General features: G+C 37.4%; 1 protein-coding gene and 1 long non-coding RNA gene across 3 annotated transcripts in view; one reads left to right on the top strand and one right to left on the bottom strand.

Moving 5' to 3' along the window:
• Positions 1-8,127, bottom strand: part of MPHOSPH6 (M-phase phosphoprotein 6) — a 28,588-nt gene extending 20,461 nt beyond the window's left edge. The window contains exons 1-2 of one of the 2 annotated variants that reach the window (XM_037142448.2): positions 8,041-8,127; positions 3,649-3,761 (exon numbers count right to left, since the gene is read on the bottom strand). In XM_037142448.2, the coding sequence (XP_036998343.2) occupies positions 3,649-3,761; positions 8,041-8,091 (164 nt within the window). In that variant the 5' untranslated portion in view covers positions 8,092-8,127. The other variant, XM_053666708.1, reaches the window with a different exon arrangement.
• Positions 8,128-8,220: 93 nt separating this feature from the next.
• Positions 8,221-23,315, top strand: LOC119047109 (uncharacterized). The gene is made up of 3 exons (XR_005082081.2): positions 8,221-8,283; positions 22,736-22,839; positions 23,176-23,315. It is a non-coding gene; the product is annotated as an uncharacterized LOC119047109 (long non-coding RNA).
• The last annotated feature ends 3,105 nt before the right edge of the window (positions 23,316-26,420 follow it).

Genomic DNA, 26,420 nt, shown 5'->3' with positions numbered 1-26,420 from the left:
CTCTAATTTGTGACTAAAATCAACCAGTTCTGTGAGCATTCTGATGACCAGTGTTTTTAACTGTGCATCTGGAAGTTTGTCTATTTCATCATCGCTTAGATTTATTGGCTCTGGGGCTCTGAGTTGTTCTTGAGCCATGTTTTGATCTGTTCGTGCCTGTTACATAAGAGGAGCGGAGCCTTAGGTGTTCACCAGGACGGGGCCACCCAGGTTGCTGGTTTGTGACGCTGTATGTGGGGGCAGGGTCAGAGAGGAACAATATTGGTCCCCTCTGCTGCTTCCCACCGCTGGGGCCTGCGCAGTCCGTCTCACTGCTTGCTCCTTCACCGGTTTATCTGCGCGTGAATGTGTGACCCAGGTCAGCCCTCAGTGGGTCTACCGCTACTCCACACCTAGGATCCACCCATGGCTGCTAGCGCGCTAGGTCGAGTGCACGGGTTGGTCTGGTGGATCTTTCCTGTCTGACCCTGCTCTGCTGCTGGCTCTGCCCCTCTTAACGGTTTGGCTGAAGGGTTCATTGTTGCCAGTCTTCTGTATAGTTCAATTTTCTGTGGTTTGGCTGTGTTTTTGTTGCTAAAACTTTGTTGTTTTTAAACTTGGTTGTGCAAGAAGGCACAGTGCTTCCACCTACGCCTCCATCTTGGTGGAAGTTCAATTTGTCCAAATTCTTTCTATCTGAAGAATTTGTCTTTGGTTGTTTTATGAGGTGAGGACTGGGTAGGCCCCTTGGATGGGGTGACATTGAGCACAGTCCAGAAGACACTGAGAGACAAGATGTGAGGATACCTGGTCCCCCTGTGAGGGACTAGATAAAGTCAAGGACTTGAGAGGAGAATGTAAATGTCCTGCCTGAGAAACAGTCAAGAGGACTTTATGACTTGAAAGGGAGTGAAAGAAGGTAAAAATGGCTGGAGGTAAAAATTATTTCCCTGATAAGCCTAAGATGTTATTCATCTTTTTCACTATTTGACATTTATTTGCATAGTGTATACAAAAGCAGTTATGGGTAAAATCACATCTTATTATGAATTAAAGTAGTGAAACCACACTGTACTAGCAGTCATTACATTGTTCACCACCAGCTTTCACAGAAAAAAAAAAAAAGCCAGTAATTATGTTCTAGAGGAAGCACTAAAAATTTATTGTTATTGATCTCAGCCCTTGATTACACTTTAAAAAAATTTCTCTACACAAAATCGGAAGCATATATAAGGTACTTCTTCCTAGTGAAGTATGACTGTCTTAAGAAAATGCACTTGTGTGATCAAGTTGTGCATTGAACTGGGTACTTTTTTCTTGGTACACTGTAACTGTGGTTATTCAGACTTGGGCACTTAGCAGACATTTTCTTGAAAGTGAATAAAGTAAATTTGTCACCTCAAGGGAAACTGACAATACTTGTTAATAACAAAATTCAAGCTTTCAAGCAAAAATTAGAACTTTAAATGGTTTGACAGCTTCCCAATACTTAAAGACTTTTCTGATGAAACCCATGGTGATACTGTGATTTTTGATACTGTACAACGAAATGAGTTTAGAAAATCTATGTAACTCATTAAACCAATATAGTCTAAATGAGAAATGCATGTTATGAAATTATGCACTGACAAAAGGTCTACTAAAAATGTAAGACAGATCAATGATCATGAAAGGTTCAAAGATGTTTTCAGAGTCAACAGTGCAGTTAACTTTTAAGAACCTACCACTTACTAAATAAGTTTTGCAGTAGTATCAGAGAATTAGCTGAGAAAACACCCCTCCCTTTTCAACTACATCATCTGTATGATGTGGACTTCTGTTATGTACTTCAAACAAAACACCGAACTACAACAGGCTGTATGCAGGAGTGAAAAGAATTGAGCTGTCTTCTATTATGCCAGACATTAGAAAGATTTGTAAAAATGTAAAATACCACCACTCTTCTCACTACTACATTTTTGTCTTGGAAAAGTTTTTTCATGCAAAATGTGTTATTTATGCTAACATGTCATGCATTTGTTTCTTAAATATTTAAAAATTTGTTTTAATTTCATATATAAATATTGACATGATATAAACCAAAGAAAAGCTGTTTATGGGTTCCAAATAATTTTTAAAATGCAAATGATCCTTGAGCCCCAAACTTTAAGAACCACCATTCTTTAGCTTCTCACTGGCCCTCTAGTGCAGCTAGTACCTCACTTATACCACAGGACCCCTCTTCTGATCTTAAGACTTCCAGCCTCTGAACTGTGAGAAATAATTCTGTTGAGTACAAGTTACCCAGTCTGTAGCATTTTGTTACAGTAGTTCAAACCAACTAAGATATTTATCTCCTAGGGAGGAAATCTAAAGGTATTTTTCTTGGAATAATACACTGTGTTGGAGGGCAGGGGATACTGAAAACAAGATAGATATGGCCATGCCCTTCCAAAAGAAGTAACAAAATATCTTGGATACTTTGTACAAGTTTAGTCAAGGCATAAAATTAAATTATAGTTCCTTATAATCCTGCTTCCGAGTCCATACCACCTCTGGCATTAACTTCCCCTTCCTAACATCTTCCTTCCTCTGAGAAGCAGTCAAGAAAAGCAAGTACAGAGAGAAGCAAACAGAGAAAACAAAGTACTTTCCTCCCATCCTTCTGAGGGGACCAATTTTCTATCTTTAGAAAAGGGTATCTAACTTTCCAAAAAAGATTCAGAGAAGATCATTTAAATGAATAAGGGAATGTAATATGTTAAAAAAAAAAGTATATGGTACAGAAAGAAAAAACAGGAAGTGCCTGAAGATAATAAGCAGCATCTTCAACCCTTGACACCCCAGCACAGAGGCTTCCTAAGGTAAGAAAAGCATCAAGGAGAAATGGTTAAGTGGCTTCCAAAAGAATTTAGATAAATTAATGAATGATGTGAGTCCATCACTCCTCCATTCAAAATTATTTATCAAGTACCAAACAAGCTTAGAGTGGAAGAGAAATGGTCTAGTGTGTCATCTCAGCTTTAGCAATGACTAGCTGGGCGACTCTGAGCCAAGTTATTTTTTCTTAAGCTTCAGTTTCCTCAACTATAAAATGCATAAAATATAGCCAGCTCTCAAGTTTGCTATGAAGATTAAATAATTAAAAGATAAAAGTGCTTAGCTGAGTTCCTAACACACACTATTGATTCAAAAAATGTTAGCTAAAATGATTGGTATTAATAGTGAAAATTTAAAAAAAGGAAAAGAAACCAACAAAAATCTCTTGATCTGCTTTTGAGAAGCTCAGTCTAATGAAGAATTCTGTTAAACTGAAATAAAATTGGAGAGCCCTGAAGAACACACCTAATCTTTGGAAATTTAATATGTAGCAAGTATATTACAGGTTCGCATAAAAGGTCCCCAGTTACTACTACCAGAGATATGGGCTAGATTACTTTATGTAATGCAGAGAGAGAGAGAGAGAGAGAGAAACAATGTTATAAATGACAGCCGAGGGCCAGTAAAAATATATCCAAGTAGGCCTCTTATATATTTAATAATTTTAGAAAACTACTTATAAGACTAATTCAAGAAACTGAGCAGATGCTATTTAATGGGCTTTATGTCACTGGAATAATGAGCTGCATCTATGGGGATTTAGCTCTAAATGCCCAATGTATCATTAATATAATTTCTAATAAAACTTACTCTTTCTCTTTAAGCTCTGGCAAATCCAAGTACCAGTGCTCTTCACTAATAATTTTCTTTTCCTCCTCTTCTAGTTGTTTCTTGGTTTCTGAGTCCAATCCCCTTTGCATGAACTGTCAAAATAAAACATAATCAGTGTCTGCAACTAATTTCTCCAAATTAGAGTTAAAGAAAACTCAAACAACTTTCCTCTTCCATTTGTTCTTCCCCATTTCTCCAGGAATCCCATCTCATGACTGAGGACTCTACAAATGTAGATGAAAGCAAAGTTACATGCATCTGTAAGCCTGCTTTTCAGTTGCATCTAGCCTCTGAAATGCTGATCAACTCTGTGGCTGCTCTTTATTCTAAAATTTGTGGAAGCTCAACTCAAAACAGGTCAGTAAACAGCAACCTTCTGCTTGTCTCTTTCGGACATTAGCTGCTGGGAGGGTAGAACAGAGAGAGAGGCTGAAAATCAATAGCTGTATTTCCAGGGGACAGGCAAACAAACTAAGAAGTTAATCACAGCAAAATGGTGAAGTATCAATACAGGAAAAAATAAATTCAGAAACCACCCAGCAGTTAGGCCTAGGATTCCACTGGTCTCCATTTACCCCTATTTCTTTCCCTTATCCAGGCTCCATATTGCTTTTTCCTCCACCCCAGCTGTTTCAAACAGGATTTTTAGACATAAGGGCTTTACCAATGATAAAGATGTGAGGCAACCAGATCTCCTTTGTGGAAAACAGCCAGACAGATTCTTGCCCAACTAAACACGAACTTACTCACATGACCCAGCAACTGTCCTCTTGGGCTTCTATCCCAGAGAAATGAAAACTTACGTTTACTAAAAAAACTTACACATGAATAATCAAATCAGCTTTATTTGTAACAGCTAAAAACTGAAAACAACCAAAATACTCTCCAACAGGTGAATGGTTAAAATAAACAGTATTACATCCACAGCATGGAACACTACTTTGCAATAAAAAGGATGTATTCATATATTCAACAACCTAAATGGATCTTAAGTGAATTATGCTGAGTGAATAAAGCCAATCTCAAAGGTTATATATAGTAAGATTCCACTGATATAACATCCTTAAAATAACAAAATTATATAAGTGAAAAATAGATTAGTGGTTGCTAGGGGTTAGGGATAACACAAGGGAGTGGGTGTGGCCACAAAGGGGTAGCTAGAGGGAAACTTGCGGTGCTAGAACAGCCACACAATCACAAATGAACGAAGGAGTGCAAGCAAAGTGGTGAAATTTGGGTAAGTTCTGTGGAATTGTACCACTGTCAATTTCCTGGCTTTGCACTATTTTCCTGTCTGTCCTCATCCTTTACTTGTGCCTATATCCTCAACAGAGAAAAGAACTGGCAGTTTCTGGAAAGCACACTCTGTAGTTCCCAGTCCTGCCTATGCTCTTCAACATTAGGCTTCCATTTTCTGCCTGACAAAATCCTCACTTGTGAAGGCCCAGAGTCGAGTTATTTGATAAACCTTCCTTGGTTCTACAACAGCCTTCTAAACACTGGTCTATTGTTCATTACACTTCTTCTATGTCTCCTAAAAGACTGAGATTGTGAATGTAGACCATATTCCTTGTTCATCTTATATTACTGGTACTTAGGTTGCTCCTGGTACACAGAAAAGCGTTCATTAAAGGTGGTGGGAATACAAATGATTCTAAACTTGACATTTTCCCAAACTTTTTTTCTTGGACGATTCTCTTTTAACATAAATGTCTCATTTCATTACTCATATTCTTTGTGATAAAACTCACCAATCCTGCCCTAGCTGGTGCAGCTCAGTGGACTGAGTGCTGGCTTGCGAACCAAGGGGTTGCTGGTTTGACTCCCAGTCAGGGCACATGCCCGGGTTGTGGGCTGGGTCCCTGGTGGGGGGATGTGTCAGAGGCAACCACACATTAATATTTTTCTCCCTTTCTCCCTCCCTTCCCCTCTCTAAAAATAAATAAAATCTTTTAAAAAAAACCCTGACCAATCCCATCCAACTACCCTTTACCTGCTATTTTTAAGTAGATATTCTTTATGGCATACAAATAGCTATATACATATGCACCAAAATACACTCGCACACACGCACAATATCTCTGTACATATGGAAAGGGTAGAAAACCCTGTGACTATGAATGAAACAACTGCAGACTTATGTAGCAGTTCAATTCTTCTGACTCCACAGCATCTAAGAACATAATCTAAAGCTAGTGATTTAGTTTTACTTGGAACAGAGGGTCTAGAGCAGGTATTACAAAATACAGTCCTTAGGTTACATTTCTGTTGTAAATAAAGTTTTACTGGAACAAAGCCATGTTCATTGGATTCAGAGGTACAATGACCAAACTGAGTAGAAAGACTGGTCCACAAACCTCAAGTATTTATCTATCCTTTTACAGAAAAAGTTCACCAACTCGTGTCTTAAGAATTCAAAAGAGCTAAAGTACAAATAAACTTACACCCTCTCTACAACAATTCCATCATACTGACATTCCAACTTCATTCTCCACTTTCTACTTTCCATCAGGATCAACCTCCAGCCGCCCCCCCCCCCCCCCCCCCCAAAGCTGAGCCAAATCAGAGGACTTCAAGTACAGTGGAAAACAAATGAGTCAAAGTTAAATCCTCAACCCTATCATTCTTGCTCCACACTTAGCTCTGGCTGAACAGCTACACTGTTTACAATAACCTCAGGTATCAGCTCCATCCCTTCTCATAAGGCACTCTACTGTCAATACATTCTTTCTGATCAATGATGAAGTTATTAACCCAAATAGTGAATCTGGGTATTCCCCCAGCATCCCCCCCCCTTGCTTCCAATATCTACTTGAGTCTCTCTCAACCACTTGGGTAAAGGGTGAATAATTTTCTTTAAAGTTAATGACTTCATTCTTAACTCCCAAGTCAGATCTTTGCTCTGGGCCCTACCCTCCAAGCACATTTTCATTTGACTTATTCCAAGAATTAAACAACTGCTAAAATCTTTTCAGTGGCTGTTCTGTTCATCTACTTCACTTTTTGAAATCTACATGATTACAAACCATAAGCCATGACAAAATTCTGTTCAGTAAAGATTCAAATTGTGCTAATATGCATGAAAGAGGTACTTTACAAACTGTAAATGACTTACTATTTTCACTCCCCCATTCATCCCTAGTTACACCCCAGCTCAATAAACATTCTGCACATGCAATATTTACTCTTTGATTTTTCAGAACATTATTTGAGCCAGCTTCTTTTTCCTGAAAATTTCAAAACTCTCTAAACATGACATCGAACACTTTACATTCATAAGTGTTCAGCAACTAGTAGTAATTGAGAGCAAAGGGGCTCTGGAGCCAGACTGCCTAAGTTTGAGTCTTGTCTACACTGCTTATTAACAGTAACTTCAGGCAATTCACTTATTTGTCTGTTTAAGTTGCCTGGACCATTAGAGAGGCATAATAACTATACCCACCTCAAGGGCTTAGATGATTTCTTGGCTTGATATATGCGAAGCACTTAGAACACTGGCACATAGCAAGAACTTTAAGTGTTGGCTATTACTATTGTTAAAGTTTTAAGGATTGGTTATTTCCCGTTTTAATTCCTATGTTCATTTTATCTACCCTTGTCTTTTTTAACATTTTGATATTATTTGATTAAATTCAAAATGTAAAAGTAATTTTGCTTGACATAACTCACTTTCACCTCAACTATTATAATACCATGGCACCACAAATGAAACACTCACCCAGGTCATCAGAACTTCTGGATGGTCTTTCTGACTGCAAACTTTGTCCCCTGTTGAATCTTTCTTTAAGTTTTCTCCACAGGATACAGTAAGAGGCACGGCTAATGATAACTGTTCCCCGGGTTCACCCAGTTCTCAAGGGAAAAAAAATCCTTAATCTTGCCTAAAATTCCCTGCTGTAACCTGTCTATTTTCCAGGCCATTTCTTGCTACTCGCCTTCAGACATACTGAATTATCTTTAGTTCTTCAAACCTCAGCATATACATTTCTTGGTCTTTGCCTCTCAGACTTCTGAACTCGCTCTTCACTCAGTTTATGTTGCTATGCCCCTACCCTACCCTTCGGTCTGTACGTAAGCACCACTTTCCACAGAAGCCTAAGTGAATTCCCAGGGCTTCAGGCATCACAGAACTTAGTACGCTGTATCCTAAATACCTGTCTATCTCTCACTCGAACACAGGCTTTATGAGAGAATCCTCTGAATTTCTAAGCCAGTACCCAGTACCTAACGCAGAGCAGGCGCTAAGTGAACGAATAAACGCGAGAGCTGGAGGCTCCATTGGTCCCCGGTACACCGCTTGCTTCGGCCTCGGACAGGCCAGGTGGACCGGGTGGTCTCGCCCCCCCATCCTGGATCCTCCGCACCTCGCACCTTCATGCGCAGTAAATTCTTGGATAATTTAGTCTTGCGCTCGGCCGCCATGATATCTTCCGCTGCGTCCCGCTCTCCAACGCATGCGTCATCGCCCATGCGCACTGCTACGTAAGCGGCGGTGCCCGGGACGTAGCACGCGTCTCCCCGCCTCCGGGCCCCGCCCTTGTGCTCCACGCCCGCACTTTCCCGGGCTTTTCGCGCGTCGCTTGAGGGAGTACTTACCGTCCCAGAAAGCTCAGGGTAAGGGCGCGACTGCCCACGCAGGGATGAGAGAGTCTTAATAGACTGAGGGAGACCCCAAAGAACCCGAAGTGTGAGCACTGGTTTCTCGCGGGTCTCGGCCGTGCTCTTGAGGCCCCGCACCAGGAGGTGAGTGGCCTGGCAGTCGCGAGAGCCGCCCGGCCTCTCAGACTCCGTCCTGCCCGGCCTCGCTGACTCAGTTGTCCTGGTGAGACCTTTGAGAGGGGTGCCACACTATCCCGCCTGCACAGTTTCTTTCACAGGCTTTTAACATGGATGGTGGCCTTCCTATGTTCTGCGTCGCTTTAAGTGTAATAGTTTATTTTATATTCACGAGACCCATGGGGTGATACTGTCCTTAATCACCGCGTTGCACTTGAGTAAATTGAGGTATAGAGAGGTTCCTTAGGTAGCCCAAAGTCAGGGTGAGGGAGGTGGATCTAAACTCAGTCTGGCCTCGAAAATATGAGAGAAAATGTTAAATTCACACGAACTGTTGTATGTGTCTTTGAACCTAAGTCATCTTTCTGTTAAATAGGAAGAATAGCAAGAGTTAGCAAAGGCATGATGAGAAGATGTTATTTTAATCTGACAAATCGAAATGAGAATAGGTTTGATGCTCTATACCACCTAAAAAGGCATTTTCCACACCATCCACAGGTGCCACACTTTGGAAAACATCCAACCTAATAGCATTTCAGTTGATAGTCTGCACTATATGCCAAATTCTTGTGCTGGGTACCATATGTATATTATTTTTAATTTTCATAAGAACTCTGAAGAAGGTATTGTTGTATGGTATTAGGTATTAGGGAACCTGTGGCCCACAGAGGCTAAGGGACTTGTCAGTTCTCACAGCTAGTGTTAGAGCTGAGATTCAGGAAGCTGCATAAAAGTGCAACCCCTCTTGGGCAGGTTTTCTCAATGGATTAAGTAAAGTCATAACGTGGTAAGTGGTTATAGAAACTCATTCGTTCATAACTCTACATGAGACACTGGGCTAATATCTAGGCTACAGTAGTTTGGAAAAACACATAACCTTTCCTTGGAGCTGATGTTCTCGTGTGTGCCATGGAAGAAAGAAAGTGATGTGATAAAGGGATTTTTATGGTTACTTTAAATAAGGCGGCCTGGAACGGTTCTTGTCACGTGATGGTGCTAAGGCTTGGAAGTTGAAAAAAACCTGTTGTATGAAGAGTTGGAGGTAGACTGTTCTAAAAAGAGGAAAAAAATAACTGTTAAAATCCTGAAAGGAGAACAAGATGGTTGTCATAGAGTTTACCAAATGGGAACAGCAGAGGTAATCACATGTTATGGGTTAAATTGTGTTCCTCCAAAGTCATTAGAATTTTGTCTCAGAATATGACTGTATTTGGAGATAGGGCCTTTAAAGAGGTGATTAACTGAAGTGAGACCCATAGGGTAGGTCCTAATTCAATCTGACTGGTGTACTTACATGAAGAGGAAATTTGGGCACACAGGGAGACACTAGGTATGCACATGCACAGAGGAACGGTCATGTGAGGACATGGAATAGGTAGGAGAGAGGCCTTGGGAGAAACCAAATGCGCCTGTACCTTGACCTTGAACTTCTAACATACAGAACTGTGATAAAATACGCATAAAGTTTTGTTGTGTAAGCCACTCAGTCCATACTATTTTGTTATGGAAGCCCTAGCAAACTAAAATACCACATAATTAGCTATAGATTACAATTGGAATGAGAGCCCTATAAGAAAAGTATGGAATTTGTGAGAAGGAATAGCAAATGTACCTAAACCATCTGGCCTGGAAAAAGGAAGATCGCTTAAGTATGTTATATTTCAGTTGTGATCTGAAAGGAATTAGGCTGGGGAAAGGCCTAATCAGTTCTGTGCTACCAGCACTCCATGCATCCCCAGAACATTCCATCTTGTAAAATGGAAACTGCACCAATTAAACAATAATTCCCCATTTCCCTTCCTCCCCTGCAACCACTATTCTACTTTCTGTATGAATTTGATTTTTGTTCAGGATTTAGAAAGAAGTTCTGTGGGGTCAGAGGTGAAGTGAATCAGTCTGACATCTGCATCCAGCAAACAGCTGACTTTCAATTAGATCTTGCAAGATGACTGCTTGTCTTGTCAGTGTAAGAGGAAAATAAAATAATTGCTGACAGAAATAAGAGCATATATATATCAGCTAAGGATGCTAGAAGCTGCACATCTCTACAGAACTCTGTTGTTACTAGTGTATTTGCACACTGGATTCTGATTTGTTTTCCAGACACAGTGCTTCATTTTGCCACTCTTCTACTCCAAAATGTATAATAACTTATTTTCTGAGGGATGAAGATCAAATTCTTCAACCTGCCACTCAAAATTTTACATTTTTGACAGTGAAACTACTTACAATTAAAGCTAATCTTTAAAATCTCTTCCCACCCATCAAAATGTGATAAATGAGCCCTGGCTGGTGTGGCTCAGTGAATTGAGTGCTAGCCTTTGATCAAAGGGTTGCAAGTTTGATTCCCAGTCAGGGCACATGCCTGGGTTGCAGGCCAGGTTCCTGGCAGGGGGCACGTGAAAGGCAAGCACACATTGATGTTACCCTCCCTTTCTTTCTCCTTCCTTTCCTCTTTCTCTAAAAAATAAATAAATTTTAAAAATCTACTAAACATGTAATTAATGAGAAGTGATTTAAGAGTACATAATCATGTAATTTTAACTTTGAATTAAACTCCCTGACAGGAAAGATAACTCTTTCATCTCTAAGCTACTAAATTGTAGAATACAGAGGGTAGATCTCAAACTCAAGAATGTTTAACCTGTTTTAGTTACACAAGCAAGGAAACATTATTTTGGGGAAGAGATATTTATATAGGTCTTCATACAATTCTGAATCCTTTCATAATGAAATTTGTTGGAAGTGTGAGAACCTCTAATTCCTTCCAACTACTAGATGTATCAAGGAGATGTCCCCCGAGACTCTTTGTTCTTGTAGCCATTTATAGATGGTGGGGCAAAAGAAGGTTTACAGTTGTTTGTATGGACAATAATGTAATAATTGGTACCAATACAAGGATAAACTTTCACACACTCACAACTGTAAGCCTACTTTTGCCCCACCCTGTAGATAAGGCTGTACAGTCCCTTAAGTAGGCCTACTTCTATGTAGCTACCACGCACTTGAAATATGACTAAGAAACTGAATACTTAAGTAATTTTAGTTACATTTGAAAACTAGCAGTGTAAACTATTTTCCTCTTATACCCATTTTATTGTTTTGGAAGGACTGCATTTCACGTTAAGCTGAAAATTTAGCATTTGAGTGGACATGGGTTGTAAGTGTCAAATACCCATACATACCACATTTCAAAGAGTAAAAAAAGAAGTGAAATACCTTATATTTTCATATCAATTACACATAGTTTGGATGGATTAGTTTAAATAAAACCTAGCATCTGTTTTTTAATGCAGCTGCTAGAAAATTTACAATTACATATATGGCTTGCATTTCCCTCCCTCTCTCTTTTTCTCCTTCTCTTACTATCTGTATTAGTTTCTGTTATTTGGTTTGTTTGGTAAGTACCAGAAATTGATAATTATTTATTAAATAAAATGATGATTTATTAAAAGGATACTAAATAGTTCATAGAAGTAATGATGGTCTGAGAATAAAGCCAAGTTAAAAGGACAGAAACTAGGGTAATCCAAGGATTTAGGAAGCAGGAATTAATTTAGTACCTACTCAAGAATGATGAGCACCACTGATTTCTTTGTTCTTGGGACATTCTAATAGAAGAGAGTCTCATAGAGTCGTAGTTAAGTGAGAACAAGACCTGATTTATAATCCCTATGAGTATACAAAATGGGAGAGGGTAATTCTAAGAGAAATTAGGTGTTATAACCCAAAGAAGAGATAATCCTTATAAAAGCCAAAACAGCAACGCCAAGGACGAATATCTATTTAAGGCAGGAAAGAAGAGCATTATGTTGACATAGCCCTCAGGACAAATACTTGGTAGAGTGTCATTTGAGAAACTCATATTCAACATCAAATCTACCCTTTCTCTCAGGATGTGCTCCTTGTTCCTGCTCCCATATTTCATTTAACAAGCAAGTATTTATTGGTTGCCTGTTATATGCAAATTGGGACTCTAGGTCAGTTAGCTTAAAGACCTAGTATAATACATCCCTTCTGCTGTTACATTCAGTTACTTATCAAGTCCTATCAATTATTTGTTTAAGGTTATCTCCTGGCTATCTTACATTAGAGCATTAGTGCTGGAAGGGGCCTTTTGAAACATCCACGTAATTAATTCCTGAATCAGTCAATGGTTATGACAATGACCAGAGGAAATTAAAACATATCAGAAACAAAAATTATTTATGGTTTCTGGAGGATTTTGATGGTCAGCCACAAGTAGGAAACTACTAAGCTAGATGAATCTCTTTTTTTTAAGTCTTTTTTTTAAATGAATTTTTATTTTATTTTATTTTTTTATCTTTAAAGGGGAAGGGAAGGAGAGAAGGAGAGAAATATCAATGTATGGTTGCCTCTCGTGCGTCCCATGCTGGGAACTGGTGTGCAACCCAGGCATGTGCCCTACTGGGAATCGAACCTCGATTCTTGTGTTTGCAGGCCGGCACTCAATCCACTGAGCTACACCAGCCAGGATAATCTCTTAATTATATATACCAAATTGCATCAACTCAGAATTCAGATTTCTGAACTTTACATTTAACTTTATTTTTATTGTGCCCCATTCATTCTGTCTTTTCCATTGGTACAAGGAATTTATCCCTGAATTTAATGGCTAAATTTTACTACTTTATGACTGCCTTAGACTCCTGTTTTTTGTCTCTTGCCTTTTTCATTCTTTAACACTTATTTTTAATAACCTCATGTTCCCAGTCCTTTGATACATATTGGGGAAAACTGCTGTCCTCCCCTTCCCATGGTATGGCACAGACAAGGACGTATGTCCTAAGTGTTGTCATAGAAATGAGTTATGGCAAGGAACCTAATCTGGATTTGAAAGGATTGGAGAGCCTTCATTGGGGAAGTGACATCTAAAACAGAGTTGGCAAGATGAGTTAAGAGAATGCTAGAAAAAAAAGGAAAAGGGGAAGGAAGAACAAAGTAGTGTTTCAGTCAGATGGGAAGGAATTTGAATAATGCCTGTTGTGTAAGTGACAAGTTTGGAGAGGCAAACTAGGGCCAGATCTTAAAGTTGATAGGATTTTGAAAGTTGCTGTGAAACTATTGAATTGTGTTAAGCAGGAGAATGACATTTTAAAATTGCACAGTTGAAATTGTGTCATCTTTAAGAACACTCCAGCTGAAAGTGAAGTAGGGAAATGGAGGAAGGGAAAATAGAAGAGAGAGAGAGAAAGTCTGACCTTCACATCATCACATTCTTTTAGATTACTTTTCCTAATTTCTTTTAGTTTAATTCCCCATTTTAAGTAGTTAATTCTATCATCTGTGAGATCCAATCCAGACTGACCATCAGGCTTCCTATACTGGCCTCTTAGCCTTATCTCCTAGCTTTTGAGCTCTGTCTCCTATGCCTCAATTTAGTCTCCTCTAGTCAAAGTGATCTACTCACTATGCCTCTAAACATTCCAGACTTATCTTCCATGTAAATATTCTTACTGTTTTCTATTTCTGGAATGATGCCTGGAATAATGCTTTTGCTTCTTGCAACTTTTACATCCTGCCTATCTCTTAGAACCCAACTGAAATTTTATCTTCCTCTAAATCAACTGAAAATGATGACCACCCCCCCCTTACTGCCTAAAGGACTGTTTCATACTTTGAATATTTAATTATACACTACCTCTTAATGTTTACCTAACATGACTGCAGGTACAGGAGGGCAGCTCTGAGTTTTATGGTTACCTGAATATTTCACAATTTCAAGCAGTTCTTAATATACTCAGCAAACACTTACTGAATGAATAAATGAAACAAAAACCTGCTCTTTAAAATGGGTGAGACTGCATCTTTTAAAATTATATACATCCTTTAATAACTTATAAGCAGTAGAGTACCTAGCCAATTTTATCTAGCTGAGTTGACATTTAAATTTTTTTCTTTTTACAGAAGAAAAAAAAATAAAGGCCAACCAAGAACATGGTACCAAAATCAGGTTATTTTCCTATACTAATTCTATTCAAAATGTTCTGTTCAGTTAAGCAATACGGTATCTTTGGACTTTCTATAGAGGTTTCTAAAGAAGTTCAATTGCTATGGGGGTTATGAAGAGAAAAAAATTTTTTAAAGGCCAATTTATGCAAATGAAGCCACCTTGTCTAAACCTGAAAGACATTTGTGAGGAACGGATGAGTTTTTCAGAAAAAAAAGAAATGTGGAAATGAAGTGTTTGGGCAACATGTAATTGTGGAACTCAGGCAGCAGCTCAGATGTTGTATATTTTCCCCGAGGGGAAATTGTGTGTTTGTAAGTAATAAGGAACAAAAGAAGGGTTTTAAATCAGAGGACTGAAGAGACTAAACAGTCTTCTCTTCCCATACCAGATGTTCTCATAAAAAAGAAGTGGTCTGGTTATAGAAGTCAAAGTCAGTAGTTAAACGGAGGCTGTGGGGACTTTGAATCAAGCCAAATGAGTGGTTCTTGTTGTCATATTTTCCTCTACCGCTCCAAGAATATGAGCTTCAACATTACAAAGAGATAAAACCCATCATTTCTCTTACGAGGACTCTTAATTGTCTGTAGCTATTCTGTTATTTGTAGTAAGTTTTGCAGACATCAAAATGCATTTGCCTTTTGGAATTTTTTTCCTGTTACAAGTTTAAAATAGAAACAAACAAAAACCTGCTCTCCTAGATTTCTACCTGTTTGTTTCGAGTATGCCTGAAAAACCAATGGCAGGTACCTTCAGCCTTGTATATACTTGCCAGGTGGTATAGGCTGATGGGGAGTGGACTCTTAATTCTGATGCTTGTTCTGAGTCCTTGTCTGGTGTTCTTGCCACAGTTAGAAGTTCCTCGCCTAGAGGACATGGATAGGCCAAGACAGGGATTTTTAAAGACAAAAGTGAATAATTAAAAGAAAGAAATGAAGGTTCTTTTTCTGAATCCTTGTAAGGTATGAAATAGAACTAGTAATGATGTTTTGTGATAAAGAGGAAATGAGTCTACTGAAATATTAGATTCCTTTCATTAAAAAACAATTAGTTTTTTCAATTATAATATATTACAAAAGTAATATATTTCATTGTAATCAGCACATAAAAGTAGAAACACATAAGGTAGAAAATGGAAGTCTCTCTTCACTCCCCCAACTCCCATTCCTCAGAAGCAAACTCTTCAATCCTTTGGCTTTAGAAGTTAGCGCTAAAAGAATATTCTTTAAATAAATTTTATACCTACTGTTGTTTTAAGAAAAGTAAATGTTTCTACCAATAAGAAAGCGTGCAAGTGTTGTAATCTTTTCTTTCCCAATATGCATAGAGGTGATTTTTTTGTTGTTGTTATTTTTGTTTTGTTCTTTTTTTCTCTGTTTTGTTAGCTTTGTTCATTGGGTGGCAGCCTAAATTGCAGCCCCTTAAGAAATGAATTCATCCTTGGCATTGGGTTCTGTGAAATTGATCTTACAAAGTACAGCTTTGCATAAATGTTTTTAAGTGAAGTATTGAATAATTTTTTCCTCATGTTTCTAACAGAAATGATGGAGAGGGGAAGAGAGAGAGAGAGGGAGGGAGAGGAGCTACTGAACTCTATTAATTTTGTAAGGATCAAATGAGGTAATATATGTGAAAACATCTTACCAAATGTACAAAACTGTGTAGCTTTGAAAAATGGTTATTATTAGAGCATGGATTTGGATTGCTTATATAGCCACTTTTATTGGCATGGTTGCTTTTCTAAATGGAGTAGTCTGTGTGAATTAACAAATGCCCAGATTTATAAAGACCGTTGAACATCTTTTTTATCTTTAAACCGAATTAAAACCAAATTAAGATCTCATCCTACTTCTGGACTGTCAGGAATTAAATCTAAATATTTATTAGCACTTTCCTGTCCCAAATATTGTGCCAAGATTCAAGACCCTAAATGATGCAAAGTGCAGGTGAAGATTGCTCTGGTCACTGGATGATGTGGAGATGGCCATTGTATAGGCAGTTTTGTCCTTTTAGATTCTCCTCCTCCATGACCTCTAGTCCATGCTCAGTGCTCAGGAATCTTTGAAAGGACTGGCAGCTAAGTGTGCAACCTCTTTAGGTACACCGCACAGACTGTCCCTTGTCTTGCTAGATTCTCTGTGTCATGAGATTTTCTGAATCCTGACCTCTTCCCAATATGGAGAAACCATTTCTTCTTCCTGTTTGCTACTTTAGAAGGTACTCTGGCTTTCCCATTTGCCTTCAGGCCAAATAGACTTACCTCTTTAGACAGTATAGACTTTAACAAGAGTGAGGAAGAACTGAGAATCCAAGCAGCTTCCACTCTGTGCCCTGTATGAAATTAAGGTGTTCGCTTCCTTCTTGGAACTATTGAGGTGTGCATAGAGCAAAATACAAACTAAAAACTGTAAAATTATTCTGCTCCAGTGGCCTAACAAAAGCCTTCTCTTGGCTTCAGTAGTCAGAGTTTGGGTGAGTGCACTCCAGACCATGTGTGTCTTTTTATGTGGATAAACAGCATTCAACATTATCTTGATTTCATGTCTGTGCATAGGCTAAAAACTGTTTTTTCTTTTTTGATCCAGTTGCAATAATTCTAACATAAGAGAAAAAGGAAAATACTTATTTGTTAACTCTAAAAAGCAACAATTGTAATAGTTTATAATTTACAGTAGTCAGTGAATACTTCCCATAACACTAGTGAACGTTGCTTCTCTGGTCTGGTTATTTTATTTGGGTTTTTATAACAACATTCAAACTGCAAGGAAGCTAAGTTTTTTGTTTGTTTGTGCTACTTGGGGGATAGGTGTTAGGAGGGATTAGTGTCGTTGGTTAACTTATCTAATCAGAAAACAATTGCTGTAATTAAATGGATGGCTGTTTGACATTTAGTAGATACTTTTAAGACTAAAATGTTTAAATTTTTATTATGGAAAATTTCAAAAATATTTAAAAATATAGAGAATAGTAAGTATCACCCATATACTCACCAACTAGCTTAATTATCAACTCATGGCCAGTTTTGTTTTATTTTCTTTATGTTTATTTATGTTTATTTTCAAGTTTTTTACTCTCTATCCCTCTTCCAATTATTTTGAAGCCAGTGATAGGCATAATATATTTATCTGTAAATATTTCAGTAGATATCTTTAAATGGTAGAGTTAAAAAAGCACAACATAATTACAATGCCTTTATCACAATTAAAAGTTAAACAATGATGAAAGAACACTTTGTGTCCTTGTTTTTATCATTTAACTTATGTTTCCTTAAAGTTTAATAGTAAATTTATGTCACTAGCATATTAACATAACCTGAAAGATATCCAAGATATATTGATAAATGAAAAAAAATAATTAATAGAATTTTTATAACATGGTTAAAGTCCTATTTTAAATATTATAAATAACCACATCTGTTTTTGTTAAACATGTAGAAGGATTAGAAACATATACCCAACCAAAAATAGTTGTTATTTTTATTTTTTAATAATTTTATTTATTTATTTTTAGAGAGAGGGGAAGGGAAGGAAAGAGGAAGAGAAACATTAATGTGTGGTTGCCTCTCACAGGCCCTTCAGTGGGGACCCAACCCACAACCCAGGCATGTGCCCTGATTGGGAATTGAACCAGCGACCATTGGGTTCATAGGCCTGCATTGAATCTACTGAGCTACACCAGCCAGGGTAATAGTTGTTATTTTTAAAGTAAGAATAATCACAGTTGGTATTTGGGATGTGGAAAGGACTCTCATTTTTAACTTATTCAGCATTTTTTTATTTAAAAAAATATGCATATTACTTCTGGAATTAAATTTCCAAAAAGGAATTCATGAAAGAAAGAGCTTAAATAAATTATGTTAACATGTGAAAGTAAAGACATTCTCAGATCAAAACGTTCCGTTCAAATTTTGTGCTTCAGTTGGATAATCTTATTCCTCAGTTAATTAGATTAGCAACAACTTGCTTGCATACATGCCAAGCACTTTGACAAGTGCTCTCAATCTGATGGCTTGTTTCTTATCATAACCCTTTGAGTCCCGCTTCACAGGTGAAGAAACGTGACCTAGAGTAGTTAAGTAACTTGTGTGACGAGGCTAGGAACTGAGCCTGGTTTGGAAGAGCCTGACCAGGCTAAGAACTGAGGTGCTGAGACTCTCCTACCCAGGCTTTAACCAATTCATGATGCTTTCACTTCCCTTGATTCTGAAGGTGTTGCTGTTACAGAATGCATTTTGTTATTTTGGTTCATATTTTCTTGACTTTGCTATTGATTAATTTTGTTATTAGCCTTAACTACTTTACTATAAACTCAATGGGTCAGGCAAGGCAGAGTAATAATTTCTCTAATTTTCTCCTTACTCTGTAGAATCTGACTGGGGTAAGGAGCTAAGGGGAGAAACAACCCCCAAAGAAGTTCATGATTTTCTGATTTAAGAAATATTTACAAAAAGGCAGATGGTTCTTGTTATTAGTGGCTTTCTGTACAGTTTTCCAGCTGCCTAACCTTTCTTTCTTCATATAAAATTTCATAAAGCTCTTCTTAATTTATCTATTCATAAATATAGAACAAAGATCACAAGTGTATGGGAATAAAAGTGCCCAGCACTTTTATATGGAATACATTTCAAATCATAGATGTAAACAAGCTGTAACTAACTTTTTGTTTTAATCTTCACCTAAGGACATGCTTATTGATTTTAGAGAGAGGGGAAGGGAGAGAGAAAGAGGGGAGAGAAACATTAATGCCACAGAGAAACATCAACTGGTTGCCTTCAGTATGCTCCCCAACTGGAGACCAAACTGCAACCTAAGCATGTTGAATAAGCATTTTTACTCCCTGACTGGGAATAAAAAGTTGTTATAAAATAACCCTTGCATACCATAGCAAATTTATTTGAACTTTTTTTGTCACTTTTTTGTTCAGGAATAACAAGTTAAATTTACTATTTAATATAAAAAGAATGCAATATAAAAGCAAATTAGTCTATAAAACAACATGCCTACATACATACATAATATCTACAAACATATAATATGATACATAAATTAGTATTTTTTAAATTTTATTTTATTTTTATTGAATTTATTGTGGTGACATTGTTTAAAAAATTTATTTAGGTTTCAGGTGTACAATTCTATAATAGAACATCTATATATTGTATTGTGTGTTCACCACCCCAAATCAAGCCTTCCATCACCATTTATCCCTGCTACATTCTTTTCTACCTCCTCCCAACCTTTTTTCCCTCTGGTAATCACCACACTGTTTTTTTGTGGCTGAGTTTTTTTTTCCTTTAATTCCTTTACCTTTTTGACCCAGTCCCACAGCTTTCCTTCCACATAAATTATTTTTTGTTCAAAACATTATTATATCCCTTAACTATTGGAGATAATTGAGATATTACTGTGTACCCAAAAGAAAACTGTCTCTAAACCAAAGAAAATAGATCCTTACAAAAGTTTGTTGAAATTATTCAAGGGATTATTTAAGAAGATGAGTAGTTTGAAGTTTTCTATCCTTTGTACTCTATTCCTGTAGCCATCCCATCAGGGGTCATCCCATCAGGGGTCATGGGCTGAAAAAAATACAACTGATGAGACAGAGTCTTCCAGAACTTAGACCACTTGATATCCCTCTTTACATACAGTGAAAAAGTATAGCAAGTACAGACTGTTCTATGGACCACAGGAAAATACTGTCCAAGCCTTCTTATATTATTAAAATAAGATTTGAGACTTAAGTTATTTAGATTTAAAATTTTACCCTTCAGACAAGCTGAATGGTAGGCCACTCTAATGGGTAGTTCCCAGTGTTTGGAGAAATAGAAATAATATTAATTCTCCTGCAAATGTAGACCTCTACTTTGTTTCTCTTTGTCTCTGTGCCTGGATATCCCAAAGAAGATATTTTGAGGAATCTTATAAGTATTCATAATTATGTTTGGTGAGATGGTTTAAAATAATTCAATTCTAGCTCCTTTAGGAGGTCCTGACAAAGGAGATACAGTTTGCTCTGAAGAGGGAAGAATTTTCCATCGCTTTATCAGGAAATGTCAAAGTCTTTGGAGCATCTTGTATTAATTCAGAAACCATATTGTGGGGAACTTAGTTCTGTAGCCTGCCCTCAAGGCAGGTTTCACACCAGTGTCTGGGGCAATTCATGAATTTTGGTCTGATAAACTGCAACCTTATTCCTCCAAGGAGATGTATTTTTCCTGCGACTTGTATACCATGGTTGACTTTTTAGTTATTTCTTTCTCTAGATCAGTGACTTTCAACCTTTTTCATCTAATGGCACACATAAACTAATTACTGAAGTTCTGTGGCATGTCAAAAAATAAAATTTTTGCTGATCCAACAAAACATAGGTATAATTTTGATTCATTCACACCAGAGAGCTATTGTTGTGTTGCTGTAGTCATTATTTTTATTTGACAGTCTAAGGGAAAGAGGTCAGTGCCCCTAACTGAACAGTCAGGTATCGCATGTTTTAAAAATTGTTGCAGCACACCAGAGTGCCTCTTGTCATCTTGTGTTTATTGTTACTAAACAGTAAGTGTCCAGACATTGGTGTTTTGTTTGTGTGATAAATGCAACCTTAGTATAAACCAATTGGCAGAGGATGTCTGTAAGGTCATGGCTTTAAAGACATTTTAAGTGTTAAGACTGGACATTTCCTTAAAGATCTCTACTCAGCCTTTATTAGGAAACTGTGTCTCCAATAAGGTTTAGGAACTAGTGGCAATTTTACTATGTTTAAGTGCTTTGGCTATGAAGTCCCATAGTCTATGTTTGAATCCTGCCCCTGCCTTTTACCAGCTGTGTGACTTTGTACAAATTATATCACCACTCTGTGCTTCAGTTTCTATATCAGAAAATGGAATAATCATAGCATATAGTTTGCAGGGCCACTACAAAGATAAAATAAATGAATATGAGTTAAACACTTCACACAGTGAAGCACCAAAAGTGCCTGGCACACAGTGAGCACCAAATTAATGCTATTAGAATTAGAATGCATGCCCTCCCTCTCAGCTGATTGTTCTGTAGTTGTACATTGTCTCTCCTGATATCCCTTAAAAATTATGAAATAGTTCAATAACATTATTTCTCATTAGAATTGATTAAATACTTTAGAAAATATATTTAGCAAGTATTATCTTAATCATTTTTCAAAGTGAAAGATGGCCATGTATAAATGCAGAATTTGGGATGAAATGAAAAATTAAATAATGTATGTGTGAGTATATTCAGGTAGTACATTATATAATAAATTACTTTTAAATACAACTACAATTCTTAATTTGCATAAACAATTTATCATTTTTTTGGGCTCATTAGGTAAATTAAGCCCAACTAACCAATACAAACTTATTACAAATGCACATCTGGAATGTGATACCGTTACTGGAACTCATTAGAACTAAAAATTCCAGTAAAGGGAACCCTTGATTTTTCAATAAAAGAGGAAATACCTATTATGGATCCATGTAGATGATATGGATTTAGCAATGATTTGTTCTTCAATTATAATCACTTACTGCCTTTTACAGAGAGATTTATGTCTTTGCAGCTCTCTGTGAAGACATACTGCTATAGCAACAATGCCTAATCTTAGATATAAGGTACTGTCCACCAGTTAAACTGTTAGTGTCAGCTCTATCATTGAGCCATGTGTATTCTTATTAGGGGTATGTGGCAGACACTTAAGGCTGCTTACTCCATTGTCATCCTCAGTAGTTTTATTTTCTTGCAATTGGTACCCTAATTTTTTAAAAATATTGGGTAGCCTTGTGTGTTAGAGGAAATTGAGGTTCCCCTTAGCTTTGAGGAGGGGAGATAAATCTTGAGTAGTCTAAACCAGACATCCTAATTCTAACCCTTCCAGTGATTAATTTGGAGATGAGTATGTGACACAGTTTTGGCCAATGAGAACTGAGGGAGAGTCTTTGGAAAGTAGGGTGCTTCTGGGTAAAATTTATGTATAGAAGGAAACACTTTTGCCTTGACTGCTGTCATATTTCTATGGTGTCTGAAATTGCAGAAGCCATCTCAGGGCCTTGAGGAGGACCAGCCTCAGGGGACAAGCCAACATGCTTTTATTGATAGACTGAACAGATAGAAAGGACTGAGGTCCTATCTGATGTCAGTGAAGTAGACTTACCCTGGAGCTACTCTACCTCTGGACCTCTTGTTTTGTGATATGATAAAAGTCATTATTTAAGCCAATTTTACTTGACCTTCCCCTATTTTCAATATGTTGATACAATGTAAAATTATATAATTATAATTCTGATTTCTTTGTATTCTTTGATTTTAGTTGCCAGAACAAGCTCAAGGTTGAAAAGTGCTCAGTAGGACCAGGCATAGTGTGGGCCTCTTCTCTTGTGGTTTCACTTGCCAATGGCTGCTATTTTGACAATTGTAAGTATTTAAACTTATATTAACTGGGGACATTTCTTTATACTATTACCGTTTTAGGTACAGTCATGTAAATATTAAATTACAAAATTATCTAAAGGGGTCCCATTTTCATTGCAGTTCCTTTTTCTTTTTGTAAGCTCTATGGGTACCATTGTTCTGGGGTGCAGTACACTTAAGAAGGCCAACCTGAATGGAGGATTACCTCAGTCAGTGCAAGGAATGTTGTAGACTGTTTGTTATATTAGCTCAGCCATCTTCTATGAGCTGACATATTGTTTTTGTAAGAAAAATGCTTCATTTAGCTATCTTAGAATTAACTTTCCTCTGTTTTTAAAGGTCATGAACACAGAATCATGCAATAGCAGCTGTAGATTAAGAAGACTGAACATTTGTGAATTGAGATAGTGTTGTGATAAATGAAACAAAAAATTAATTTGACATACTTCAGATATATTTAATTTTTCTGCTGGATGATTACTATAGATGTTAATTTATTCATGTAAATCACAGATTTACAGTTTATAGAAGCCTTATAAAATAAATGCTATTGGATAATGATCAAGTCTATAGGGATGCCTTACTATCTTCAGAAAATCTTCCTCAATTAATTTCACTCCTGAATAAGTTGCTCCATTTTGGCTACCATTCCTTTACACACCTTTACCATGTATAGTTACTGACAGAATAGTACCGTTCTTTGTTATGTGAATAACTCTTCTTTGAGTGTTGTGGTTTCCTCAAGAGGTTAGCCAATGGGTTGGTCCCATTAGGGACCTGCATTAGGGTGCAATGAGGTATTTCTATCAGTTATTTTGCAAAGCAAATTGTGAGTGAACTGAACAGATGGGGCTTCTTCAGAGAGGCCCTTAGAAAAGTCCCCATGTGAGGCCTGAGCCCTTGGGTATTGCTGTGTAGTGATTTCTTCTTCTCTTTGTAATAGACAGACTAATAGACTGTGATCACTATTTTTAATCAAAGAACAAAACCCCTACTCCTTTTTATTTTGGTAGACAGGCTACTATATACCTACATGGGGAAGGAAAACAAGAAATATCTGCATATAACTTAAGAAATACTTATTTAATGTCTATTAATTTAGAACACCTGCCTGCCAGCACTTTTTAGTAGGTATGTTTGTAGAAAGATATTGGGGAGAACTTGTAGTTTACTGTTCCATATAAGGCAAAAACAAATGTGGGACTGAAAGTTAATAGGGTTTTTAATTTCTGCCCATAGACAAGTAATACCTTTTCCAGGACTCTGCCTACTTGCTGGGAAACCTTCCTCCAACTCAGTCCCTGCAGAAACTCGCTTTTCTGTAGAGATGAAACTCCTTTCCACTCTCTTAATTCCTAATTGAGCAGTACGAGCTTTGGATGATAAAATACTTCTTTCTTTAGACATAATGCTGGAAGCAATATGAATAATATTGAACTATTATTTGGCATTACATTTTATAGGAAATAAAAAGAGTGTGAGGTCCTTTTATGAGTCTGTCTATTGACATCTTGAAATCTTCTCCCCTTTATGATATAAAGAATTAAAATATAGATTATGCTGAGAGTAGAGGCATCCCTGATTTTTGAAAATCCTATGACAGGACCCAAAAGTGGCATGGATGAGGCCCATAGCCCCAGACGTGTTGGATCACTAGCTCCTCTGTGAGGGCCAAGAGGTTTATGTTGCTACAGGGGGGAGGCTGGACCTTATAAGCTTGACAGCTTTTATGCCTTTACACAAAGTGAAATAATAAACTCCTTTTGAAAATTTTAGTGTGTCTCATGTGTATTAAAGAGTACTAACAAAGCTGTGGAGTGTGTGTGTATGTGTGTGTGAAAAATCCCAGGGCAGAACTGTGATCGCTTGGTCAGCCCTTCTATCCTCCAGGAGAAACTTCAAGTGCTGAAAGCTGTCAAGTTCTGTATTTCATTTTAGTGAGGGAAGTGAAACTCCAATGTAGTGACACTACAGCCCCATCAAATTATATAATAGATCATGTTTGTTTTCACATTTCAGAACTTACATGTTTTACAAGTTTTTTGTGCAGTTTCTACTATATATGGTAAGCTGTTTGCATGAACAATAGACATAATTCAAGCACTTTAGCTACTATCATCATCTAATCTATTAAGAATATGATTGTTCAGTACACTTTAAAAATACATTCTTGTTGACCACACCTTACTTTCTGTTTTTTTAAGCATATTTTCATTGTTAGTTCAAATACCAGTTTTCCTGCCCAGTCAAGTTAGATTTAAAGTACAGGAGGGAGGATGGGTCTTCAGGGTGGTAAGACTTCTCTTTCTCCTTAGCTCATTTGATCCTTTATTTACCTTGTATCTCTAGAGTGCACCACCTGATTTCATGACAACCATGAGGCCTGTAGTCTCAGAGATAATGCAGGGACCCAGGGATGCAGCTGAAGCAGCCAACACACCCAAATAGATAGATCTGCCTTGGTTAATGAAGATCACAGATGGAAATACTTTTTTTTTCCTGTGGACATGCTGATATTTTGGAACTGATGCTATTAATCAATCTAACCTAAAACAGAAACAGTTGCAAGTATGTAATATAGAGTATCAGAGGAATAGAAAACAAACCTTTAACTGAGTCTGATTTTTTTTAAAGTTGGAAAATGTTGCCAGCCTGTTCCTGATCTAATCGAAAATGTTTAGAAGCTTTCCTGAAGAGTTGATTAATATATCAAAATCAAAAAAGGCAATTTTGAGTCTAATTTTATTTGTTTACTGTGTAATACAGGATTCTTGGCTTTGAAATTCTGCCATGCAGGGTGAAAAATGACTGTCAGCGTGAAACAAAATAGTCTATTGAAAAGAACATAGCATCTAATAAGAAACTGTGGATACCAGCCCAATGCATGATATCTGGAATTGCAGAGCCTTAATCAGTCTGATTGGTTCCCATGGGCAAAGGAGAGAGTCCAGCTTTGGCTAAGGGTGGTGGTGGGAGTTTTTTAACCCACCCATCTCTTGGTGCAAGGACCGTAGTAAGTGGGGACTTGGTAAGGGGGCACTCTGGTCTAGGCTGAAGAACCAGGATAGTGTGGAGCCTCAAGAAGCTGTATAGATGGGAGCATCCTGACAGGGGTGGAAGTGATATCACAAGGGAAAGGTTGGCATAGCTTCCGTAGGAGGGCCTGGAATTTTCCTATGCTTCAGGAGTGTTTCCTAGGGCTTCTTGATTATTGAATGAACTGAAACAGGTAGTTTTATTTTGGTACTCAGCCTTCAGAGGAAGAGGCCATAGTTTAAGAAAACTTCTTGTGCTAGGAAAAAAAAAGGTGAAATTTACCCAAGTTTCCACTTATTTTGTTAAAATATGTTTACTCAGAGAGAGAAAAATGCCTGCCTTAGAGTGAATTTACCTTTTTCTTTTCCTAGGAAAGTCCCAATTTCATGTATTTCCCCATTATTTTAATCATTGAGATCTTTCAGAAACTCAGTATTTTAATAACACTATATCTACTAGACTGTCTTTCAAATCCAGAAGCAACACAAAGTCTTCGATAGGACCACAGGTTTGGTTTAGGGTTCAGAAAATAAGGTCAGTCTATGTAG

Source organism: Artibeus jamaicensis, unplaced genomic scaffold (assembly GCF_021234435.1).
Source record: "Artibeus jamaicensis isolate MK-2021 breed Jamaican fruit bat unplaced genomic scaffold, CSHL_Jam_final contig_464, whole genome shotgun sequence".
NCBI classification, from domain to species: domain Eukaryota; kingdom Metazoa; phylum Chordata; class Mammalia; order Chiroptera; family Phyllostomidae; genus Artibeus; species Artibeus jamaicensis.
Note: the sequence above shows the minus strand (reverse complement) of the source record. Positions and strands in the feature narration are given on the sequence as shown.